At 41.5% G+C, this 20,802-nt stretch overlaps 1 protein-coding gene across 4 annotated transcripts in view; it reads left to right on the top strand.

Moving 5' to 3' along the window:
- The window catches only part of HSD11B1 (hydroxysteroid 11-beta dehydrogenase 1), a 64,720-nt gene extending 54,647 nt beyond the window's left edge, over positions 1-10,073 (top strand). For all 4 annotated transcript variants that reach the window (XM_055319236.1, XM_055319237.1, XM_055319238.1 and 1 more), the window contains 2 exons: positions 7,667-7,810; positions 9,512-10,073. In XM_055319236.1, the coding sequence (XP_055175211.1) occupies positions 7,667-7,810; positions 9,512-9,732 (365 nt within the window). In that variant the 3' untranslated portion in view covers positions 9,733-10,073. The remainder of the gene's footprint in view (positions 1-7,666; positions 7,811-9,511) is intronic.
- Positions 10,074-20,802: the final 10,729 nt, after the last annotated feature.

The raw sequence follows: 20,802 nt of genomic DNA, 5'->3' as shown, positions 1-20,802 counted from the left end.
ATACATTATACGCCCCATACCACCTCCTAAAATCCAAAAATAATTCTAAATTCCTTTACACATCGGGCACTATGGGTTTTGGACAAGTGTTTATTACCCTATACTTTTGAAGAGGAGAAAATATGATGAGCTGTGTTATTATTTTTCTTGCTCTAGTTATCTCATTATCACTAACTCATCCTCACCTCTAGTCTTTGTACAAGCTACTCCCATACTTCCCTGGCCCTTCTGTGCCTTCTCTTATCAAAGTAGACTTCACAATCTACCTCCTGAAGGTGAAATATGAAGTTTCCTCGTTAGTCCAATATCTTTCTTCACCTAAATATTCATCTTGGGTTTGGGACACATTTTTCCCAGGTCACACTAATTTGGGCTTTAAAGAGACACAATAACTCATAATTCAATGATTGCTTACCCAGTTCCTGTATAAAACTTCAGCGCCTTCCAAAGACCTCCCCTCTTTATTTCTTCTAGGAGTTCCTAGATCATGTTCAATGAACAAATGTTACCATGCATCTCTGGTTCCCACACCCACCCTCAAAGCCCACCATAAATATGGTTTATGGAAAAAGACCTTTCCTACTGAACCCTTCAACACAGACCCAGAATACAGACTAGAGGACTCTGGGAAGGGAGTAGACCAAAATCTGCCGTTCTCTCCATATTTGAGTTTGTTTTCTAAGATTTTATTATTTTTAAGTAATCTCTACTCCCAACATGGGGCGTGAATTTACAACCCCGAGATCAAGAGTTGCATGCTCTCCCAACTGAGCCAGACAGGTGCCCCAACACTCCATATTTGAATTTGAGAATAACTGGTTTAAAGGTCTGCAGATCAATGCCAGATCAAAAAATTTAAGAGATACAATTTATAATAAATGTCAATGACAGTTGCAGTGTACCTCATGTATGGTTTTCATAATAAAGGTTAATGAGTTTTCAACAGTCTTTGTCCAATCTTGACTATTGTCTAGTAACTCAGTACTTTCTTCACCATTTAAAAATATTTTTAGGGGAGTCTGGGTGGCTCAGTTGGTTAAGTGTCTGCCTTCAGCTGAGGTCATGATCCCAGGGTCCTGAAATCAAGCCCCACATTGGGCTCCCTGCTCAGAGGGGCATCTGCTTCTCCCTCTTCCTCAGCCCCTCTCCCCACTTGTGCTCTATCAAATAAATATATAAAATCTTAAATATAAATAAATATATATTATATATATATAGTTTTTTTTTTAACCATGCATCTTATCTGGTAACTTTTTCTGCCATATCCTACTGTTTCTCTACCTTTCTCCTCTCTTCCTCTTTGTCTTTCTCTCTTCTCTCACTCTCCTCTCTGGAAAGAAAACAACAACAACAAAAACATCACCAGCAACAAAATCTCTCCTTTCCTCCTAAGAAACAATTAGAGATCCTTTTTGTACTTTGAACATAACCTAAGGCATAATTAAAGACTGAGAGTGGGATACACTAAGCTCCCTTAGTGGGACAAAATCACTGTTACAGGACTTCAGACTATGGGTTCACATAGTCTCTTGCTTCTGCATCCCTGTTGCTATCTGGACAGACACACAAAATACCATAGTCAATATCTTTATTATCATCTAGAAGGGTATTGTGAGCTGACATGTCAATCCAGAACCTGGGAGTGTGACTTTTTATGAAAAATGTCTTTACAGATGTAATAAAGGTAAGGATCTCAAGATCAGATTATCTCAGGTTATATTGATGGCCTAAATCCATTGGCAAGTATCCTAATAAGAAGAGTAACACACACACAAAATTGGAGAAGGCCATATGGAAATGGAGACAGAGATTGGAGTGATGCATCTATAAGCCATGGAACATGTAAGATTAGCACCAGACATCAGAAGCTTGCAGAGACAAGGAAAGATTCTCCACTCGAGCCTTTTTGGAGGGAACATGATCCTGCTGATACCTTGGTTTTGTATTTGTAGTCTCCAGAACTATGAGAGAATAAATTTTTGTTGCCTAAAGCCACCAAGTTTGTGGTAATTTGTTATGGCAGCTCTAGGAAACTAACACAAAGAACCTAGGAGTTGCTAGCCCTTTGGGTGTCCTTGTCTGTCATCTTAGAAGTGAAAATAACACTACTATTCCTAAATTTTGCCTAGGGCAACCCTCTTGGGTCTCTTCCCTCTCTGGGAACTCTGTAATATCGCTTTACTATCGCTCAATAAACTGCTTTGCTGCCCTCCAAAAAATTACATATATACATTTTGCCTATTTGAGGCTCAATTGTCACATAGAGAGAATCTTCACCAACTCAGGAATGGCTGGATTTAACATTTGACTTCTGAAAAATACTCAGATAAAGAACAGTGGCTTCTGACTGAGTGATGTATAGAATTGTTGAATCATCATATTGGACACCTGGAATTAATCTAACACTGTATATTAGTTATGCTGGAATTTAAATTTAAAAAAATTAAAAGAACATGAGGAAATCTCACCTACTGCTTGAAATCCATGGCCACTAGAGTCAAATTTGAATCCTGATTTGACTCCTGGTTCTCCTACTCATAAACTATGCAACTTTAGGCAATTATTTAGCCTTGAGACTATCACATAAGACCTAAATAAATGATAGCTCCTATTTAGCTCCAATTTTTGTGATTGTTTTGTTTGCTTCACATGGCTGCTTCTCTGTTTGCTTATTCCTTTCCATGGCAGGAAATAGCTATCCCAGTCCCAACCCACACGACTTTTTAGTTCAAAATCCAACAGCAGCTAATTAGAATCTTTGCATCACTTATTTCAATATCTTTAGAGAGAGAGACCACGATGTATGTTCAAGCCATTGTGCATATTAGCTATCACTGGCTTGACCTTCTATGTCTGCGAAGGCAAGTTCTTTTTGAAGGGTATGTATGTAGGAAGGCAGTGGTGAGCATTTCTAGAAGTCTTTTAAGTTTTATATATTCAAATCTCTTTATATATTCTTTCATAATGTATGCCTTTGATTTCATGCTTTAAAAAGTATCTCCTACCTTGAGATCATATATTGACCCTTTATTTGTTACTTTCCATGTATACTCTCTAAAATAATTTGAATTTTTTTTATTAGAAGGGTACTTTTCTCCAAGTAGCCTATTTGTCCCAACATAATCTTTTCAATAGTACATACTTTTCTCACCAATTTGAAACATGAATACCAATAACAATCACATTTACTAGATAATTTTTATGTGCCAGAGTTTGCGCTAAGTATATTACATGGATTATTTCAGCTTAGCAGTACTATTACCCACATATGACAGCTAAGAAATGGCATACTTGGGATTCACACTCAGGTCATCTAATTATAGAGCTCATACTTTTAACCACTATGCTACTCTTATAAATAATTTGGGTCTATTTTTAGCTCAAACAATAGGAAAGATTTTTGACATAACTGGAAGTCCAGATTTAGGGTTGACTTGGCTCATGCTCGCTTTGGCAGCACATATACTAAAATAGGGTTGACTTGACTTGAGTTCAGTGTCCCCATGATTCTCTTGGCTCTGCTGCCTTCCATATGTGATTTCATCCCCAGGCTGATAGTGAAATAGCTGCAATAATTCTAGCCCCCATATCCATTCACAAGAATGTCCAGTAGAAAAGAAAAAAAATGGCTACTTTAAGAAACTCCCCCAGAAGAATAAAGAATTTTCTCAGACCCTCCAACAAAATTCTCCTCCAAGATGGGCCAAATACTCATTCCTGTGTCAATTATGGACTAGGAGATTAGATTAAATCAATTATACAAGCCCACCCCTAGAGTTAGAGATGGAATCAAATTTCCTTTGGAACATGGGCAGCATAAAAGTAAGAAGGACTATCAGTAAGGATTAGGTTCAGCTCTCTAATGCAGAAAACCTAAAATAGCAGTAGGTTAAATAAGTTGAAAAGTAAATCAAGTCTGGAGGTAGGCAGTCCTGGAGGTAGAGCTAGGATAGAGACTCCATGGTCACCCAGTTTCCCTCCTGTCTCAATGCTCTGCCATTCTCACCATGTGGCTTCTACTTCATGGTCCTAGATCATTCTGAAGCCACAGCCATCACATCCACCTTCAGGCACCAAGAAGGAGGAAGGAGTGGAAGGGAGAGACTGATTTCTTCTTTTAAGGACATATCCCAGAAATCACATGATACATTTCTGTTTACAACCCATTGGACAGCACTTAGTCATTTGGCAACATTGGCTGAAAAAAGCTGAGAAATGTGGACTTTATCCCAGATAATTATTTGTCCAGACACAAATCAGAGATTCCACTAATAAAGAAGAGCAAAAGATATAATGAGAGCATGCTAGCAGTCTCTACAACAGGTGGAAACATGAATTCAACTGGGGTTCAGTTACAAAAGAATAAAGGGGAACTAAATTCTGATTAGGCAACCAACAATGTGTCCTGAAGCCCCAGTGGAGTGTTTGGTCCAGTCCTAGACTAGTCAACAACCCAGTGGTATCAGATACTCTGGTTGGACATCCTGTGCCACACACCCATTCCTGGAACTTGACTGTAGAGTCATTCATGCCAAAACTCATGATTGAGAATGGAGCTGGAGCGGCTCCCTAAAGAGATTTGTTTGTATCTTTTTGAGAGTTAATATACTAGTAATTAAAGTTCAGATTGAAGATATTAATCCTTTGTCCACTATGTTCCAAATTGTTTTCTTGTTTTTCATTTACCTTTTACTGTTATAGTGATGTTATTATAGTTATTGCTTTACTACAGAAGTTTTACATTTTATATTATCAAGTATTCTTTGCCTTTTCATATTTTTTTTACTTTTCTGTTAGAATGATCCTTTATAACATGGATATGATAAATATTCACCTATAGTATCTTCTTTCCTGATTGAATTATTTTTTATCAGTCAGAAGATGGATTCTGCTGCACATATAACAAAAAGTCCACTTACAATCACTTAACACTAAATAGGGCTTACTTTTTCTCGGGTAATAAGTTCAAAGTTTGTTTGGTGGACTTATTATATCTTAAAGAACCCAAGCTCATTCCACATTTCCATGCTATAATCCTTAATATGTAGGTTTTCCTCAAGTTCACAAATGATCACTGCAATTGTAGGCATCACATCTGAAGTACTTTAAGAACGAAAGAAAAAAGGCAAAATGTAAAGGCTGCATGCCACCTGAATCTACCTATTTCAGCAGGAAATCAGTATCTTTCCTGGAGACCCCATCTATAGGATTTCTCACTGGTTAGAACTGGGTTACTTGGCCTCACAAAAAAGCAAGGGAATCTTGAGGAAATAAATATTTTTATCTCAACACACTTCTGCTCTGAGAAAAAAAATCTAATTCTATTATCAAAAAGGGGGAAATGGATATTGTGTAGACAACATCTGCCATACTTTCCATCTAGAATTTTGGGGATATATGATATAGAACAAGGAACTAACAATTTTTGCCACTGACTTAACCAACTTTCCCAGCATCTTTATTGATTAAATCATTCTTTTTTCATTGATTTGGCAAGAAATTTCATTTAAGAATTTATAGTTTCTGTTGCGCGCTCTGCGGCAACACGATCAGGGTCCCGAGGGTAAGGGAATGAGGAAAATAAAAGAAAAGTAAAGAGATGGGGACAGGAGGGACACAGTGGATGATGTCCAAGCAGTGCCAGCTTTATTCAAGGTTCTACAACATTATATAGCATAAGCAAAACAAAGACAAAGAAGTATCTGTTCTTAGCATGTTTGTGAAACCCTCCAAGGTTCCCCTTTCTCAGCATGCAAGACAGACCCACTGGTGCCAGAAGACCTTGGTAAATAGATAAGCTTGTTGCTCCAGATGTACATACCTCAAAGGAATATTAGATATGGTTTAACAGACCAGCAAGAACAGCATAGACCCCTATTCAACTTTATGGCCAGGCCATAATACATTGTATCTAATGTGTTATGTGGGCGATCACTGCACAAGCCAGCTCTGAAAACCATTGCTCAAGCCTTTTCTCAGGCGTCAACCAACTATCCACCCTTTAGGCTCCTGAGCCTTTTGAGTGAATGAGGGACGCAAGTCCGGGCCTGGTTTGGTTCAGTTACTCCAGCTAGTCCGTGGTCGCCCACAAGTTTCCAGTTCCAATAAGGGCAGAGTGGTATCTAACAGATCAGCCTGTGCCAGATCAAACTTTGGACAAAATATGGAAAACAACCATTGAAAGCAATGGGAAGAAAAGGCAAAGGCTGACAAAAACTGGAGTCTTGTTGACACTTGAAAGGGGGAACTGACACTAGGTAAGTTTCCCAATTTTATAGCTTATGCCTAAAGGCAGGCCACAGTCAACACCATGCCATCTTACTACCTTGAAGAACCAGAAAGAAGAGTTTAGGGTTTCTGTAAGCAGCCAGAAAGTGGAGGGGGACACCCTGGAAAGGAACGAGCCACAGGGGAAGAATACCAAATTCTATATACAGACTCTTCCAAAATCTGTTTGTCCCCTAAATTACACCACTCATAGGCAGTGTAGATACCAAGAAGCCCAACTAAGATTAAATAATTCAACGGATATTTTAGCTGGAACCCTGCTGCAAGAGACACAGGGTTTCAGCCAAGTTAAATGCCCATATGAAAAAAAAATCAATATTCTTTGGAGGAATATGCCAGAATCCAGAGACTCTACAATGCATCATTCACAATATCAAGAATACACTGCAAAGTTCTCTACATACAAGAATAGGAAATATGACTGATACTCAGGAGGAAAAGCAATCAATGGAGAACATTCCTTAAAAGACGATATTTTAGAATTAGCAGACAAAAATCCTAAAGTAACTGTTATAACTCTTTGATCAGCAGAGTCTAAGGTCTCAAGCCATTTCTAATCCTTCCCTTTAGAAAGGGTATAACGAATAGGTCACCCTATTAAGCAGATGTCCACATGTCCTCCCAAAAACTGGCTGAGAATTAACCAGGGTGATAAAAGTAAGAAAAGCAGGGTTTTTTTTTCTTTTTGTTTTTTGTTTTAAGATTATTCACTCATTTATTTATTTGAGAGAGAGGGAGTGACAAAGAGAAAGCATGTGCAGGAGAGGGGGCAGAGGGAGAAGGAGAAGTAGACTCCCCACTAAGCAGGGAGCTCAATGTGGGGCTTGATCCCAGGACACCAAGATCATGGCCCAAGCTGAGGGCAGACGCTTAGCTGACTGAGCCACCCAGGCACCCCCTAGAAAGCAGTTTTAAGCAGAAAAAAAGGCAGGGATTTTCATTTCCCTTGTATAGAAAGAAAAATCAATAATAGGTTGCTATATTGGCAGAGAGCTCTTGCCCAAACCTTCGGATCTCAGCATTCTTGGGTTCAGAGGTAGCAGAGTTAGCAGTTGTGGGATTACATGGCTCTTTTATGGTCATTTATTTACCACCCTTACTAAAATCTAACCAATCTCTCTTCAGAGAAGATTTTCCTGCAGCCCACCCCACCTCCCACCTCAATCTCTTCAAGGAGAGTTTCTTTGATACCTTAATAATCTTTTTTTCTTTCAGAAATTCAACACAGCATGATAATCTCATAGGAGTAAAGAGAAACTATGTCTCAAAGGGTAAAAGGACTCCACAGGGGTTACAAATCCTACTACAGATAAAGCAAAGATCATCTCTGTAGAAGCTAAAATGGGTCATCTTCTTAACCCATTTCCTTATTATTTAGGGAAAATGTCTTCTCCACTTGTTGCACCCTATTCTGCAAGCAAGTTTGCTCTGGACGGATTTTTCTCCTCTGTCAGGATGGAACATTCAGTGACCAAGGTCAATGTGTCGATCACTCTCTGTATCCTCGGCCTCATAAACACAGGTAAGGTGAAGAAAGTGAAATAAACAGCCTGCAGATGACTGCCTTCCTTACCATTGTGGGCAAAGAAGGTGCTGAACTTTTTTTTTTTTTTTTTTTTTTTTTTTTTTTTTTGGTGCTGAACTCTTTGACTCATGTGTAAGACACTAAAAACCAGCAAAAGCACAAGTCTCCATTTAACGAAGCACTTCTGTCACTAGTGGAGCCTCTGACTATTCTTTGACCCTTCTTTCCATTCTGACCACCAAGTGTGCTGAGTGACACCAGACTCATTACTTGACCCTATTCTTTACACTACATCCTCAGGAACACTCGATGGCCACTACTTTCCTCTTTGAGGCTTATCAAGTACAAGTTTCTTATTCTTAATATCATCACCTGTAATAAGACATATTGATATCATGAGCCTTTTTTTTTCTGCATGAATAATCTCTAAACCCAATATGAGGCTCAAACTTACAACCCCAAGATCAAGAATTGCATGTTCTATTGACTGAGCTGGTCAGGCACCCCTCATAACCCCTTGACATGATGCACTGAGAAGGACACAGTATCATTTTTGTGATATTCTTGCCAAAAAGGCATAATCTCAATCTAGTCAGCAGAGGGAGATGGACAGAGGCACCTGGCTGGCTCAGCGGGTAGAGCATAAGGCCCTTGATCTCGGGGTAGTAAGTTTGAGTCCCATGTTGGGTGTAGAAATTACTTAAAAATAAAAAAAAAATTTTAAAAAGAGAGAGAAATGGACAAACCCAAACTGACATTCTACAAAACAGTTTACTAATACTCTTCAAAACTGTCAAGCCCATGAAGGACAAGGAAAGAATGAAGAACTGTCACAGACTGGAGAGAAAATAAGAAGAAATTACTACTAAGTATAATCCTGGCTAAGCCCCTCAAACACATAAAGGATGTTAGTGAACAAAATAAGGTCTGTGTTTTAGTTAGTAAATTTGTCGCAATTATATTGTACACTGACAATTGTACAGTGGTTATGTGTGACGTTATAATTAGGGGAAGCAGAGTGAAGGCTACAAGTGAATATTCTGCACAAGTTTTACAACTTTTCTGTAAGTCCAAATGCAAGTTTATCTAGAATAGGTACAATGAGAAAACTTTATTTAAAGAGTAATTGAGTCAATTGAGTGGTTGTTCTTGAACAAGAGAGAAAGAAAGACACATAATGAAACAAGGATAGAAAAAGAAAAAGAAGCTGTGCAAAAAGGACATGGAAATTTGGAAGAGATAACTAACTTTCCTTCCAAATGAAAGTGGTTTGTGTTGACAGAAAGCAAAGGCCTGGATTCTTGTCCATATCCTCCTTTTACAAGCTAGTAAATCATTATCATACAGCACTTGGCTTTACCCACTGATACTTTCCATTAGCTTCTATCCTCATTCTGCTCCCCCATATTACTCTCTCATCCCATCCAAAACGCACAAGAGAGAAGCATGATCTAAATCTCTCCATCACCTTTAACTGCCCCCCAAATCTTCATCCAGGAAGACAGGGCCCACATTAACTCTAAGCCTCTCTTTGCAGAGTGGGCCCTAAATGTACCGTCTTCTGAGACGGCACGTAGGCCTTGTAGAGTAAGCACAGGCAAACAGCCCCTAACAGCTAAGCTGTTGCTGTCTACAGACCCTCCATCTTGTAGACTCTACTGGTCTTGGATAACCACACTCTTCTCTCATGTTCTACAGACACAGCCATGAAGGCCGTTTCTGGGATACTCAGCACAGTAGGAGCATCTTCAAAGGAAGAATGTGCCCTGGAGATCATCAAAGGGGGAGCTCTGCGCCAAGAGGAAGTGTACTATGACAACTCAGTCTGGACAGCTTTCCTACTGGGAAATCCAGGGAGGAAGATCCTGGAATTCTTGTCATTAAGAAGTTATAAACTGGACAAATTTATAAACAACTAAGCACTTCCTTAGGATGCAGCATGGGAAGGGACTGTTCATCCTGATATTACCTGAGCTCCATCCATGAAGGCATCTCCCCGGAGAGACAAATAACTGAGTGTCCCAAGAGAGTTGGAAGTCACACATCACATCTCACAATTTGAAGGAGTTCCTCTAACACTTGCACAGTGGAAATGTAATTATAATGAATGTCATGAACCACTGCAACCTGTGGTCATGAAAATGATAGTAACCAGAGGTACGATTAAAAAGTAGTTCTATCAAATTTACCTCATATATAATATTATGATTAATACAATATTAATTATAATAAAGGTCATATCCACTTTATAAATTCATAATTAGTAGCTCTAAGTTCAGTTCATTCAGTATGGTTCCTTTAAAACCATGATCTATACAAGTGAAAATTTTCAGTGTTCATTTCGTATTTTGTGGTCGGAAACTTTTCTGTTCTTGAGTTAAAGAAATCACCCTCCTCTTCATTTAGTGGACATTATGTCCATACCATATTATATATTTCAGATACTCTTTATATTATTTTACATTGCTTCTCTGGGAAGGAGAACACCTGGGTGGGTATAAATCATTAGGGCAAACCCAAATCCCTGGTAACTGGAGCCAGAGAACCTACACATGTTTATTGAGCTCAGGCTGCATCAAGCATCTATACTTTACATGTGAGCTCTCAACGGTATATTAGAAGTCTGGAGAGAAGGGGATGGAGCTTAATACTGCCACTTACACATTTAGTCATTTATTCATTCAACAAACATTTATCAAGCACATGTCAGGCATCACCTGACTACAACCAAACAGGAAACAGAAATCAACTATATTAACAAATGAGCAAAGCCCTATATTGGTTAGCTCCTGAACAGGTCAGAGAGGGCAAATTAGATCATTTTAGTAGACTTTATTTAAAAAGGGGATTATTTATTCAAAGTGTGGACAAGTTTATTGGGCAATCACAAGGCATAAGGTAGTATCTCGAGGCTAGTCCCACCTCAGGGACAAAAAGAATGGTTATGAGAACCCAGAGATAGAAACTATTTGGAAAGCATCACAGAAAAGGAGCTATGACACTCAGTTATGGGATGCCACTAGCCCACCTAGGACCATGTAGGAGGTATCTTGGGGAATAAACACCCAGCCTCACTCTCCTCCCTCCCTTCAATTTCTTGCTAATATTTTCTATTATCTAAACAGAGGGACAAGGGAGCAGATTCATATAAACCACACAGGTCAGCTTCCTCATGGACAGCAGGGTAAGGAAGAATGGAGAGTGTTCTGGGGGCACAGATGGGATATATCCAGCATGAACTCAACATCCCAAAATGTAGGGCTTCCATGGGAAGAGATACTAGGACACAAGACATGGGCTTTGAAACGCAAGGGAAATTTCCTTTTCCCATCTCTTACTCTAAACGTCCAAACAGCAGAACAGACTGGAATCCATTAAGCCTGCCAGCCACATGGACAAGGAGCTAGATCTGAGAGTGAGTATAGCTGGGCTTTTCTTAGAAAGAGATTCTCTCCAGACTATGCTCAGTGCTAGGGAGCAAGAAAGACCTGACTGCACCTAGGTGCAAGTAAATAGATCCAAGGGGTGCATGGGTGGCTCAGTCAGTTAAGTGTCTGCCTTCAGCCCAGGTCATGATCCCGGGTCCTGGGATAGAGCCCCATGTTGGGCTCCCTGCTCAGTGGGGAGCCTGCTTCTCCCTCTCCCCTGCTCATGCTTTCTCTTGCTCTCTCTCTCTCTCTCTCAAATAAATAACATCTTGAAAGAAAGAAAGAAAGAAAGAAAGAAAGAAAGAAAGAAAGAAAGAAAAGAAAAGAAAAGAAAAAAGAAAAGAAAAGAAAGAAAAGAAAAGAAAAGAAAGAAAAAAAAGAAAAGAAAAGAAAAGAAAAGAAAAGAAAGAAAATAGACCCAAAAAGTGAAGTCAGATTTCAGACTATATGGCATAACACACATGCTTTGCTAGTGCTGGATCAGAGATCATGAAGTGTCTGGATGTAGGTGATAACTGCTGTGCCAGTCCCGTGTTCTGCACACAACACAGATGGGGCAAGAAGCCAGGCTTGCAACAGGATGAGGGCAGGAGGCTGATCAGGAGAAAAGGAGGTAACTGCTGAGACAGGAGCAGGACTAAATGACAAATTTACAGCCAGAGTCAGCTTCCAATTAGTTTTGCCTTCAACCTGAACTTTTAGGGTTCTCTTTAGACTTAAAGAGACATTAAGACTTCAGCCTGTGTTTAGTATAAATCAGCTGCTCCCTGATTCTGTTCACCTATGGGGAAAGCAAGAGAAGGTGTGTAACAATATTTAGGTAACGAATAAACTAAACCTTTGGTCTTTCCAAGGGTGTGTTGGTAAATGTTTAACAACTGGCTGACCAGAAAGAGAGAGAGAGAGAGAGAAGCCCTAATTTGTAATATTTGCCTGCTTCCTCGATGCAAATGCTCTCACTGTGGTCGATTTCAAGCCACCAGGTCACATCACTGAATGTGTAATAGAAGAGAAACGCACCATCAGCTCTTTCAAACCTGTACAGCCTGCTCCAGCACACCACCCTGACTTTCCAATTCCACATTCTTGACCGAATTAGTTATTCTTAAAGGCCCAGATCAAATGCTTCTCTCCTCCAAGGACTTGAAAGTAACAGGCAGCTTCTTTCTACCATTGCTGGGCAAGCTAGGGGAACAAGGGCTCCCAAAGACAGAGGATGCCCACATTCTGGATTCTCAGGGTGTCAGCATTTTGCATGACGTCCATGGCCTTACCTGTGTGCGAGTCCTGAAATCGACCTTCGTGTTTGCTAGCACTGCATTCCCCTGGGAATAGCAGAAAAACCCACTGACAGTGGCTCAATCAAGTAGAAATTACTTCTCCTCCCATAACAAAAAGTCTGGGAGGAGCAGACCAGGGTGTCAGGAAGCCAGGTTAACTTCTGTCTTTCCACTCAGCTAACCATCCTCCTCCTCATCACCGTGGAGTACAAGACAGCTGGTCTACCTCAGCATCATGCTGTGTTTCAGGAAAGGAAAAGAGGAACGTGAAGGGCAAAGCATGCACAGCAGCTGAATCTGCCCCCTGATATAGAACAAACTGGGAAGCCCCATCCAGGACTTCAACTCGCATCCTGTCCTGTGACCATCCATCCCTTCAGGAGAGGTTGAGAAAAGGAGCTTTCAGCTGAGCACATTGTCACACCCTCCACGAAATTGGGGCTCTGTTAGGCAAGCAGAAGTGTTTGTCACAAGTGTAAATCATGACAAATACAAAGAAATACACAGAGCGGAAGGACACCATTGTGTCCTGACCATGATGACAGGACCCAGTCCCACTGACCATCTGCAAGGCCTAATTTAGTCCCAGCTACCCCCATGCTGAAGAACGTCCTAGGCTCCCGCCTCTCCAAATTTCACTTTGAGAAACTAAGAGAGGGAATCTCTTCAGTAAATCCCTTTCTTCAGTAAAAAGTGTCATGGAAGACCCTGGACAAGAGGTAGCAGGGAGCCCTGAGGTGACCTCAGAGGCAATGACTCACATTGGCACAGGGGAGTCATCCCATCTGCTGTTCCTGGAGAGTTCTCTCTCAGGGACAGTTAATTCCCACCTCGCCACCACATCTGTTCATCCAGGCTGGGCCTTTCTCCATGGCTGGACCGCTCTAGGCCAGTGTTGCAAACCCACCCCCAGAGTCCATGGCAAGCTTCAAAAATTTCCCCAGAGTAGTAGCTTGCAAAGCTTTTGATCACATACTTCATTATTAAAAAATGATTAGGCGTAGAGATTTCTAACAGATACACAGTTAGTAATATTTACTAACATGAAGCGTATACAAAAATAAACATCATGAAAAGACAAGATTAAAAATAAATAGAAATTGTACTGTCTTCTCCCCACATCCAGTCACTCCTCTGACATGCCGGAGACCATGGCTCTAAAGCCACGTTAGAGAAAGAGGTCAGTGTATGTTATGCTTCTAGCCAGCCATAGGTTAGAGCATCAGCAAGCACCTGTGGTTCAGGGTCAGCCCCCATTCACCTTTCAGGGGGCCACATGTAGGATAGAATCCATCCTCCCCACCTCCACTCCACCCCCCCTCACTGCCCCCCCCACAATGCCAGCTGTCCGAAGAATTTGCCAAGGACCCACATTCTTCTTCATTAGTGCCCAGCCTAGAGCACTGGGGAACATATGCTAATCAAGTCCCGGAAGTATCCCTTAATTTCTCCAGGGAAGTATGCAAACCAAACTAATTTGCAGTATCAAGGGAGCAGAAAAACACATTGCCCGCCTTGATGCGGTGCTCATCCTGTCTCACGATGACTCCAGCAACTCCGCTTCCCTGTCAACATCTCAGCACTCTTAGATCCTGCACCGCAGGGTCACCAGTTCATGGACAATGCTCAGGAAAATCAAGATACCCCTTCCATGCTCCCCCCTAGGCAATTCTTAATCTAACTTCTCTAGCTGTTAGAAGTTCTCTAGTTAGACTTAGAACGTGTCTAAATTCTCCAGTTTTTAAGGAGGAGGTAGGGGGGAACCAGGGACAGGGACAGAGCCAATGAGAAAAGAAAGAATTTTCAAAAAGGTAAAGCAGGACTTAGGAGGCTAATGCCTACAGGCAAATTAAAAAAAAAAAAAAAGCCAGGAGAAGCAGATTTAGGTCCATACAGATCCAGAACACATAGGGTGAGGAGGACAGGAACCTAGAGCAAAAGGTAAAGCCACAGGATGGGGCAGCCCAGGTGGCTCAGCGGTTTAGCGCCGCCTTCTGCCCAGGGCTTGACCCTGGAGACCTAGGATCCAGTCCCATGTCAGGCTCCCTGCATGGAGCCTGCTTCTCCCTCTGCCTGTGTCTCTGCCTCTCTCTCTCTCTCTCTGTGTCATAAATAAATAAATAAATAAATAAATAAATAAATAAATAAATAAATAAAGCCACAGGATGATGGGGGAACACAGGGCTAGCTGAGGACCAGGCACCAGCCAGGGCAGCACATGCACAAGTCCCTGAAACAGCCAGAGGGACCTTCCTCTATGGACTTAACTGCCTCGAGGCAATCTTAGCCCAACCCCCAGGAGCCTGTAAGTCTACTTTAACATATAAAAATTCCTTTAGAAATTTCCTTTATCTCTAAACCCCCAAGATACCTGCTGGCAATCATCCCCCAGCACACGGCCCACGGATACACATCTGAAGAGTCTCATGACTCAGGGTTTATTAGACGGTAATAAGTGACCTTTTCCCAACAATAGCTAGGCCCCTCAAGGTCCTGGAAACCTTGCTTCCAAAATTCCCCAGACCCCTCCCAACTCCCAGGTATCCAATCAGCCACCCTCACAGGTCCGGGGCAGTAGCTCTTGGTGCCCACGGGTGGGTCCTAATCCTGTGCCTTACTAAAATCACCATTTTGCACCAAAGACGGCTCAAGAATTCTTTCTTGGTGGTTGGCTCCGGACCTCACCTATATTCCAACACTTCATCAAGGAGTGGGTGGCTAGGAAATGAGTTCTTAAAGAAAAAAAAAGGGGGTGGGTAGCCCAGGTGGCTCAGCGGTTTAGCACCTGCCTTCAGCCCAGGGCCTGATGCTAGAGACCTGGGATCGAGTCCCATCTTGAGCTCCCTGCATGGGGCCTGCTTCTCCCTCTGCCTGTGTCTCTCCCTCTCTGTGTCTCTATGAATGGATGAATTAATTAATTAATTAATCTTTGTTTTAAAATTTAAAATTTAAAATTTAAAAAATAAAAAAAAAAAAAGAGAAAGAAAGAAAAGTGCCAGATGAACAAACTGCTTGAGTTGGGGAGGCTTTGGAGATAGGAGTCTCTGGGGGGACAATAAAAGTGCAGGGTGCACAGGCCGTCGCAGGGCCAGGAGCCCGAGGGTTTCCGCAGCCCCCCCACCGGTGACCAGTGACCTGGAGCCCGCGATTTCTTCCTGCCTGTTCGCATCCTCACCCCTGAGGATCAGGCTTAGGGCGCGGGTCCCTAGCCGCCAGCCTAGGCCCTAAACCACTGGCTTTTAGCTAGATCTGTTCAATAGCGACAGCTAGTGGTCACCCTTAAAAGCAGGGTGCTTGTGAGCCTCCGAGGGAAAGAAAGGTCAATGTGAAGTGGGGAGACCAAGGCAGATTCTAGGCGGTTACTGCAGGCGAGCATGTTTGCAGAGCCAAAAGGTATAAAGAAAACCCAACTTCTTAAAATGATGTCCGAGGGCCTTGGTTACCTCGGGCCACCTGTCCTGCCTTTGACTCCCCAAGGACCAGGAATGGCTGGTCCTCTGAAGGCAGCCTTTTATTCCCACCGGGGCTTTGCCCATGACTGCTCTTCACTCTCCCTATTGTCTGCTTAGCTCCTACCTGTCCTTCAAGACTCAGCTCTGCCCTGACCTCCTCGGGGACAAATGTCTTCCTTCCACCCAGGCCTATCCACAGTGCTGGGATGGGTGCTCTCCTACCGCTCACCCATGCCTCTATAATTTTCTGTATCTGTCAATCACTTTAGCTCACTATGCTTTAAATCTACCTTTAAAATGGTCTTTTGTAACTACTTGAAGGTATTTGTTTTCTTTTTACTCATTGTTGCATCCCTGATACTGAACACAGATCTTGGTATGAATAAGGGATGTGATTAATGTTTGAGAAATAAAGGACTCCTAGGCCCTAATACTGGGAAAGGCTTAACAGGTGGACAAAACAACTTTTCTTTTCTTTTTTTTAATTTTTATTTATTTACGATAGTCACAGAGAGAGAGAGAGAGAGAGAGAGGGGGGCAGAGACATAGGCAGAGGGAGAAGCAGGCTCCATGCACCGGGAGCCAGATGTGGGATTCGATCCTGGGTCTCCAGGATCGCGCCCTGGGCCAAAGGCAGGCGCCAAACCGCTGCGCCACCCAGGGATCCCCACAAAACAACTTTTCATTTCAAGGAAGAGGTGTAGCTGGATCTAAAAGTCATTTCATCAGATTCCTGCCCATTATTCTTTTCCCCACACCACCCTGTCTTTGCCTGTGTACAAACAAGCAATAGCACCTTAGTCATTGGGAGAGTCCCTCACCTCTCAGCGGTTCTCAGGACCTTGCCATCTCCAGCAGTGACCCACATCCTAGCTCTGTTCCTTCCTGCCCACTTCCTGCAGAACTTCCTCATCAGAACTAAACTGCTTCCTCTTGAAACTGCTCCAGCATACCCACTCCTGGATTTTATCCTACAGGAAGTATTTCAAAAGACAAAAAAAAAAACACATAACTGCCTGCCTGAAGATGCTCATTTGCAGTATTATTTGTAAAAGTTAAAAATTAGAAATGACAGGGGTGCCTGGGTGGCTCAGTCAGTTGGGCATCTTCCTTTGGATCAAGTCCCTTGTCCGGCTCCCTACTCAGCAAGGAGTCTGCTTCTCCCTCTCCCTCTGCCTGCCACTCCCCCTACCGGTGCTCCACTTCTCTCTGTGTGTCAAATAAATAAGGAAATAAAATCTGTTTAAAAAATTAGAAATGAGGGACACCTGGGTGGCTCAGCAGTTGAGCATCTTCCTTCAGCTCAGGGCATGATCCTGGAGTCCTGGGATCGAGTCCCACATCAGACTGTCTGCATGGAGCCTGCTTCTCCCTCTGCCTATGTCTCTGCTTCTCTGTGTGTGTGTCTCTCATGAATAAATAAAATTTTTAAAAAATTAGAAATGACTAAAATCTCCATATAAATAAAAATAAATCTCTCCATATAATCTCCATATGAATCAACTAATTAATTACATCATGCAGAATCTAAGAATAAACTCCCTACAATGGGGGACGATTTGTTTTTTTACTTCACTTTATTAACAAACATAGGACTTACTATGTTCAGGCACTATTCTATTGCATGAATATAAACTCATTGAATCCTCAAGACAGCCCTATGAGGTAGGTGCTATTGTGTTCCCATTTATTGCAGAACACATTTTCTTTGGTCTGATATAAAATAAAATGGACTACAAGACATTTATTTGAAGGACCGCTGTGAAGCACATCAAATGTTTTTCTTCCATATGCAATTGTGTGATATATATATATATTTGTAAAAGAACATTGTCAGTTGACTTGAGTTGGGTGAGTTTAAAAACTTACATATTTGGGATGCCTGTGTGACTCAGCGTTTGAGCCTCTGCCTTCCACTCAAGGTGTGATCCTGGGATCAGGACTCATCCTGCATAGGCTCCCTGCGGGGAGTCTGCTTCTCCTTCTGCCTGTGTCTCTGCCTCTCTCTCTCTCTCTCTCTCTCTCTCTCTCTCTCTCTCTCTCATTCTGTGTCTCTCATGAATAAATAAATCTGTTTAAAAAAACTTACATATTTTAACTTTTCCCATCATTCCATGGATGGAGAAGTTCCTTATGTTTATTAGTTTTTCAAAGTGATGATTTTAAATGTTTTTTTTTTTTTAGCCTCTGGATATACTTATGAAATGGTATCAGATAAAACACACTGTTGCAGCCGAACTACCTCATTTCCATACAACTGCAGGTCTGAGCGAGAGTCTGTTTTGTCATAACCACTGATAAGTCACAAGGGCAGATGCTCCAAATTGCAGATGTTACTATGACAGTAGTGACAGCTAGAGTTTATTGAGCGCATCCTAAATGTTATACTAAACTAATCACATCAAGTAGGTATGATCATCATTGCCGTCTTACAGAGGAGGAACCAGAGATGCAAAGACGTTAATCTACTAAGCCGAAACAGGAAGCAAATGGTAAACCCAGGCTACCAATCCAGGCAGCCCTATTCTGAGAGGTCCTGCTGATCTTCCGCCCCAGGTTGCTACTTGGGCAGTATGCTTCCCAGTGAGCAGCAGGCCCTAAAAAGCAGGTGCCAGATGTGATATACAAAGTAATCTTATTATAAGGTCGAAAGTTATCACAGCTCTAAATTAATGATTGCAATTACAGAAAATTATGATAACTCAGGCTCATTTTTCTATGGCTATTAAATTGTATTTACCAGGGGTTAATAATTATCCTGAGCAATGTCAGCCTGACCTGGCTACTGTTCAATAATAAGGAAATTATTAAACAGATTGTGGTACTTTAACATTATGGAATATATGATGACACTAAAAGGTAAAAATGCCAAAAAAAATAAAACTCTGAAAAAAAAAAGATAGTATCAAGTGGAAAAACAAACGCATAATTATAGGTTCACTACACTTAAAATACGTTTTTTTAAAAAGGTATATATATAGACAAAAACTAGGAGGAAATGTGAAAAAGATGAAATTTGCGTTTGGGGAGTAAGATTAAGATGTTTGTTTTCTACTTTGAGAGTAATTAAAAAAAAAAAAGCTATAAAAGGGGCACCTGGGTGGCTCAGTAGGTTAAGCATCCTTGACTCTTGATCTCAGCTCAAGTCTTGATCTCAAGAGTTCAAGCTCCATGTCAGGCTCCCTGCTGAGTGTGGAACCTACTTTAAAAATAAATAAATAAATAAATAAATAAATAAATAAATAAATAAATAAATAAATAAATAAATAAGTTATTCTAATGTTATCATATTAGAATTTTTACAAACTGAAAAAAAGAAAATCTGAATGTTTTTTGACCCATCTCTCTATCAATTCGCCTTCAGAGTCTTCAGAGAGTGCTCCTAAAATGCTCTCTGCACAGTAGGCTGACAGCAATCTGTCAGTGCTTTGGTGAGATCAGTTTTAGTTCAATATTACTACATCAATTTAAATATTCTCTGTTATGAACAATAGATTTTTCTGAATATAAAATAGATCAGAAAGGAAGGGTGTCTGGCTGGCTCAGTCGGCAGAGTGCGCGACTCTTGACCTCAGGGTCATGAGTTTGAGCCCCATGCTGGGTGTAGAGTTTATGTAAAAAAAAATTTTTTTTAAAGGTAAGAAAGGTAAGTATAGAAATATGAAAAACATATAGGAAAGGCTCTGGAAGACATTTCAGTGTGGAATGTGAGGACATCTGTGAAATAACTTGGGACAGTTTAACCAAAGCTGTGGTAAGGAATGACAGTTTAAACCAGGAAGGAAAATTGCCAGTTTCAGAAAGAAGATAACACTATTAAATGAGCTAATTTTACTAGGGAGCAAATATCTCCAGAATTAGAGTGTTAGTGAGTACAGTTAGTGTTGTTTAGGCTCTCAGAATTCTTGGCTGAAGACGAAAGCAATCATTTTACCTTTCACTAGATCATTGGTGTGGTATCCCATTATGTTGCCCTAAAAGGGATTTTGATCTTCATACACGTTTCTTTCTGATTCTTTTTAAAAGATTTTATTTATTTGAAAGAGAGAGAGACAGAGCACATGAGAGAGAGCACATAACCAGGGTAGAGGAGGCAGAGGGAGAGGGAGAAGCAGACTCCCTCTCAGCAGGGAGCCTGATGTGGGGCTCGATTCCAGGACCCTGAGATCAGGACCCAAACTGAAGGCAGCTGCCTAACTCACTGAGCCATCCAGGCCTCCTCTTTCTGATTTTTTTTTTAAGTTTTCATTTATTTATTCATGAGAGAGGCATAGGCAGAGAGAGAAGAAGGCTCCCTGCAGGGAGCCCCATGCGGGACTCGATCCCAGGACCCCAGCATCAGGCCTTGAGCTGAAGGCAGACGCTCAACCGCTGAGCCACCGAGGCATCCCCTTTCTGATTTTTAATGGAGTCCAAAAAGTTGGTCGATAGGAATTCCTGTTATGATCTCTATACTCCAGTGTCCTAAGCTACCAGAACCTTCTCTCTCTTCTGTGCCAATAAAAATTTCTTATTCTGCTCTGTTGGACTCCCCAGCGTCTCTATCCTCTGCTCATTCTCGCCTCCGTATGTCAGGCTCCAGGATCTTGAGCTCTTGTCTCTCATCCTGAAGGAATGTTGTTTGCCTTCAGCTCTAATGCCTGAGAATCCATCCTCTGTGCTTTTCCCTTGCCTACTCCTTGTCTTCTTCCTCCTCAAAGGACGGGGGAAGGAGTAGGCACTGGAGAAGATTGTGACATACTTCCCACAGGTCAATAAATACACGTTATCACAACTGTTTAAAAGTCCCGTCATACCCTTCACATGTGCCAAGACGTAGGATTCACAGA

Source organism: Nyctereutes procyonoides, unplaced genomic scaffold (assembly GCF_905146905.1).
Source record: "Nyctereutes procyonoides isolate TBG_1078 unplaced genomic scaffold, NYPRO_anot_genome, whole genome shotgun sequence".
Taxonomy (NCBI): Eukaryota; Metazoa; Chordata; class Mammalia; order Carnivora; family Canidae; genus Nyctereutes; species Nyctereutes procyonoides.
The sequence above is the reverse complement of the archived record's forward strand: the minus strand, read 5'-3'. Positions and strand labels throughout refer to the sequence as shown.